Genomic DNA, 5,476 nt, shown 5'->3' with positions numbered 1-5,476 from the left:
TACTATACGGTGGGGGCGTGTGAGTAGTTTGCGGTGCGTGGTGCTCGGTCCGTATCTCGGGGATATAGCATTGCTATAAGTGACATGTATGTGTGTACCTATAGATATGCCCAAACACATGGTGTTTGTATTTACCCAGAAGATTAGGCCCAAAATTTAGTGTGTGTGTGACTTACCCATGAGATTAGGCCCAAGAACAGGGTGTGTATTTTACTCATGTGGCAAGGGGCCATTTAAAAGATACACAGTACATACATATAACTAATGCTGTGGATACCCCCCCCCCACCCCACTCCACAACCTGTCAGTGTCTCTGACCTCTCCTTAAACTGAGAACTCATAACATAATGGCTGTAGATACCCCCCCCCCCCCCCCCACTCCAACCTGGCAGTTCTCGGCCCCCTTAAACTGAGACTCATAACATAATGGCTCGTAGATACCCCCCCCCCCCACTCCAACCTGTCAGTTTCTCTGACCTCTCCTTAAACTGAGACTCATAACATTACATGGCTGTAGATACCCCCCCCCCCCCCACTCCAACCTGTCAGTTTCTCCTCGGCCTCTCCTTAAACTGAGACTCATAACATAATGGCTGTAGATACCCCCCCCCCCCCCCACTCCAACCTGTCAGTTCTCTCACCTTCTCCTGTAAAAGTCTGAGATCATATACCATAATGCGCTGTAGATACCCCCCCACTCCACCTGTCAGTTTCTCTGGCCTCTCCCTGTAACTGAGACACTCGAGATGTGACATTGCCACGAGCAGCAGGGTTGACCAAAGAGATATTTTGTATGAGGTCGTGACTGCAAAGAAGATTGACACTTCACACAGCTATCGGGTACCACTTCACTTGCTGGCACGGTGATGGCTGCAGGCCTGACAAAAACGGTGGTGAAGTTTAACAGGCCTCAGTGCTTCAACTCTCTTGTTGCGGACAATCGTGACCCAAGAATATACGTTGATGTTTTACTTGTTTAGATCACTGAGCTCTGATGTTTGAAACCAGTCCAGTCTCTGTCTCTTCTCGTGACACCCCACCCGACCCCACTCCCACGGACTAACCTAGATCCTGTCTCTCATAATCGTGATTCATACTCCTGACCCCCCTCCAGGGAACCTAACCTGTCTGGTCTCTCTAATCCTGTCTCCTGCTCTGCCCCCCTCCAGGCACCTACACTGTCTGCTCTTCTCTAATCTGTCTCTCTCGCTGCCCCCCACTCCAGGACTAACCTGTCTGTCTCTCCTAATCTGTCTCTCTCTCTGCCCCCATCCAGATCTATACCTTTCTTCTCTCCTAATCTGATCTCCCTCTTCTGGTCCCCCCCCCCCCAGGGACTAACCTGTCTGTCTCTCTAATTCTGTCTCTCTCTCTGCCCCTCCAGCACTGGACCTGTCTGTCTCTTCTATCTGTCTTAGTTCTCTCTCTGCCCCCCTCCAAGACTAACCGTTGTCTCATCTATAAATCTGTCTCCCTCTCTGCCCCCCTCCAGGACTAACCTGTCTGGTCTCTCTAATCTTGTCTTTCTCTCTGCCCCTCCAGGACTAACCCTGTCTGTCTCTCTAATCTGTCTTCTTTCTCTGCCCCCTCCAGGACTAACCTGTCTGTCTCTCTAATCTGGTCTCTCTCTCTGCCGCTTCCAGGGACTGGAAACCTGTCTGTCTCTCTAATACTCTGTCTCTCTGTCTCTGCACCCCTCCAGGGAAGTACCCTATCCGCACGGTGGAAGACACAGTACCACAGTAGCTGGCTCCCAGGGAAAGTTTATTCACACCGCCAAACACGAGCCGTGGCTTCGACGCCGCTGACTTCATCAGAGCTGGCAAGGGACCTGTTTGTCCCAGAGGAGTCAGGGTGATGCGAGGCCACAATGACCAGACATATTCTTTTAGAGAGTCACAAACTGTGTTACTTCGCTTATCTAAACAAAAAGTATGTGGACACCCTTACAAATTAGGGATTCTGCTATTTCAGGCCACACCGTTCGCTGACAGGTACTATAGATATAAATTGAGCACACAGCCACGCCCATGCTCCATAGACAGAATTGGCCAGTTAGAAATGGCCTTAACTGAAGAAGGCAGTGACTTTCAACGTGGCACCGTCATAGGATGCCCACCTTTCCAACAAGTTCAGGTTCGTAAATTCTGTCCTGCTAGAAGCTGCCCGGTCAATGTAATCCCTGCAGGAACAGAGACTCTGAAGTGAGTGAGCACCTCTCGGGGGGTCAGGATGGCATCTGACACCTCACCTGATCGTACAGCTCATCAGACATGGTGGGTTTTGGGGGGGTGGTCCACTTGGCACCCTTTCTGAAGTACTCCTTGATGAGGGGTCTGTAGGCCCGGTACTCAAAGAAGCGAGACCMCCAGGCCATGGGAGCCTCGATGATCTCATTCCCCACCACCATGAGGATGTCTCTGGGCATGGCAGCGTACATGCCTGGGTGGAGGAGAGGAGACATGTTAGAGACACACAGCTTTTTGTGTTCAGGCGGGGAATTTTCTATCAAACAATCAATAATTCAACCAACCGAACCAACCAACCAATCAATTAACCAATCAATCAATCCCGTAGCTCCCCCTCCGCCTACCAGTAGAGGTATCAACCCCGTAGCTCCCCCTCTGTCTACCAGTAGAGGTATCAACCCTGTAGCTCCCCCTCTGCCTACCAGTAGAGGTATCAACCCTGTAGCTCCCCCCTCTGCCTACCAGTAGAGGTATCAACCCTGTAGCTCCCCTCTGCCTACCAGTAGAGGTATCAACCCTGTAGTCCCCCCTCTGCCTACCAGTAGAGGTGAAGTCTGGAGTGTTGTACTGGAAGGACCAGTCCATGGGTTCAGGTCTCTGAACTGTAACTCCCTCCATGCGGAGGATATTGCACATTTCTTCAATCTCAGCAACAGCTTTCTTCAAGTGGTCCTCAGGAAAGCTTTGGCCCCCATACTTCTGGTAGAAGGGCCAATGCTTCTCATATGTGTTAGCCTGTTGAAAAAAGTTTAATAKGTCACTATGGGTTCTTCATTTACTKATTTATTTGAATGATTTATATTTTATTTGAGCAGGTGAGTCCCATTAAAGATTTMAATGCATTTGGCAAGGAAGRTGTTGCTATTTGCAATAGGCTAATTTTGCATCAACTCAATGCAATAATAATATATGTATATATTTATGGTTCATTTCATCTTAGTTTGAACATAGTATAGATTTGTTCTACATAATTGTGAGTTCTGACTTGATCACCTTACCTTYACCTCTACTGTGAAAGGAGGGACGCGCGCGTTCTCGGCGCGGCCTACGATCACCTCCTCGAGCGGGTCCCATTCGTTGTAGGCGCAGACAGGACACTCCTGTTGCTCAGGCTCAGTGACAGCGTTCTCCTCCAGGGCGCGTTGCGGCTGCGCGGCAGCAGCGGAACTCGAGTAGCTCTGGAACGCGCCCTGCACCCAGCCTGTCATGGCGCGGCCGAGCTGCGGGAAGATGAACAGCTGCGTCAGTATCATCCGCTCACATGTCAAGGTGTGGTCACACATTTCATGTAATGTTTAGAATTACAGGAAATGAGCTGTAAAACTGAAACATTTTCTCTCAGCCTCATAGCAAAATGTGTAGAATAGCATCATATTAGTTATAAAACTGCAAATGTTTATCTTTGCCCCATAGCAAAATGTGTAGCATTGTAGGAAGTTAAGTTGTTTTCCCCCCAAATAAATCCTTAATCATGTTTTGCTCAGACCTCGCGGGGTGCGAAACTGCGGTATGCCACTGGGTCACTGCTGGCTCCGCAACGCAACACATGATTACAGGGCAATTCACAGGTTTACCATATAACATTATATTATAATCAAATTGATTAAGATGTTAAGCTTCCAACAAATGTGGATTTGATTTATATATTTTTCCAATCAGTAGTTGAACTGAGGTGATTCTTCAAGTCCTGACCATGATAACTATGGTTTAAAGATAAGTAGACCAAGGACTAACCTGTTAGCTTAATCTCTTGCAGTAAGCCTTATCATACACATTCGACATTACACAAAGACAGATGCATTACAAGGCCAAAAGGAAAACCATTGGTCAATATAAGGTGTTTTAAAAGGCTAACGGGGCTGTGTTAGATATGGCCTATTGGTTTTGAGTCAAGGTGCGCTTGATAAACGCACTTATCTCGGTTGGAGGTAGAATTTCAAGGGGTCAGCGGGCGCATGCGCAGCTCTCCGTGTCAGTGGGTTCAGGGAGGGCCCGCAACAGCTGTCCACTGTTACTCACGCGCTAAAATTTGCTGCCAGACACATTTCTCTCTCTTACACATTTCCAAATAAAGCAGAAACGTTCTCTTCCAATAAATACATAGGTTAATGTTTTAATTTCTGTAGCAGTTTTAATTTCTACTTCGTGCAGAAGGAATTGACTTAGTTCACAATTCCAGAGAACAGCACGCGACATTCTTGAGTAACGTAAAGAAATGCTGCTATATTCGTTTTATTTGAAACAAAAACTCGTCTATGTCCGGACAAAATCAATTAATGAAAGAAAATGACATGCTTTTTGATTGGTAGGCCTACATTTAATTGAGTATTTTGCTGTGAAAAGAAAGTGTAAAAAATAGCCTCTATTCATTTTATTTTAAAGAATAACGTTCAAAGTAATCAGAACAAACTCAATTAATAAAAAATTATATTCTAATTGTAAAAAACTTAAATGAAATGTGTTCACTTTTTCTGAGTGACAGCCAACAGCTGTTTGCCGCAGCTGCGCTCTCCTTGAGACTCTCCACATTTTATGATTTTGTACATTTCTGAATAAACAAAAAACAGGAACTAAATACCAACCATAGCTCCGATCAGATGGGCGGCCTCGGCCCCCCTGCTACCTCCTCTGAGACACCTGACTCGCAGCATTGTCCGACCTGATAATGGTGATGGCTATTTGGGATATTCTAGCGGCGGGCGGCTTCGCGGCAGGACAAGATCCACCTGAATGTCAGGAGTTCTGAGAATGAATGGAAGACCCTTCGCGTTCTGATGCCTCTTTATATCCGCACGCAGGGCGCCTCGAGGCATTGGGACAAGTTGTGGGGGGGCAGCCAACGTGACTTGAGAAAAATGTTCCCTGAAATTCTACACCTTACGCCAGCACATTCTTATCAGCCGCACACCCAATCTCTCGCACACAAATGGATGAAAGTAACGCAACTAGATGGTACGTTTTCATAAATGGTTTTCAGTCACATCTGAAACGTTGCGGACAGACTGCAACCCCCCCCKAAAAAATATTCAAAGTTAGTGAATAACATTTGCATATCATTATTCAATGATGAGATTATTAAATCCATTGCCTGGGGGATTGAGGGGATTGAGACATTACAAAAAGGGGGATTGAGACATTTTCKAGGTGAATGTTATTGTACATTTTTGGATTTGCAATATCATGTGCATTTGTGTCAGATTTAAAGAGCAATATTGTACAAGGCCAAA

The 5,476-nt window shown here is 46.6% G+C and overlaps 1 protein-coding gene across 1 annotated transcript in view; it reads right to left on the bottom strand.

The window, feature by feature from the left end:
• Positions 1 to 5,032, bottom strand: part of gatm (glycine amidinotransferase (L-arginine:glycine amidinotransferase)) — a 19,403-nt gene extending 14,371 nt beyond the window's left edge. The window contains 4 exon segments of the mRNA XM_070439856.1: positions 2,229 to 2,442; positions 2,789 to 2,984; positions 3,248 to 3,469; positions 4,832 to 5,032. Coding sequence (XP_070295957.1) covers positions 2,229 to 2,442; positions 2,789 to 2,984; positions 3,248 to 3,469; positions 4,832 to 4,900 — 701 coding nt within the window. The 5' untranslated portion in view covers positions 4,901 to 5,032.
• Positions 5,033 to 5,476: the final 444 nt, after the last annotated feature.

Source organism: Salvelinus sp. IW2-2015, unplaced genomic scaffold (genome assembly GCF_002910315.2).
Source record: "Salvelinus sp. IW2-2015 unplaced genomic scaffold, ASM291031v2 Un_scaffold1978, whole genome shotgun sequence".
NCBI classification, from domain to species: domain Eukaryota; kingdom Metazoa; phylum Chordata; class Actinopteri; order Salmoniformes; family Salmonidae; genus Salvelinus; species Salvelinus sp. IW2-2015.
The sequence above is the reverse complement of the archived record's forward strand: the minus strand, read 5'-3'. Positions and strand labels throughout refer to the sequence as shown.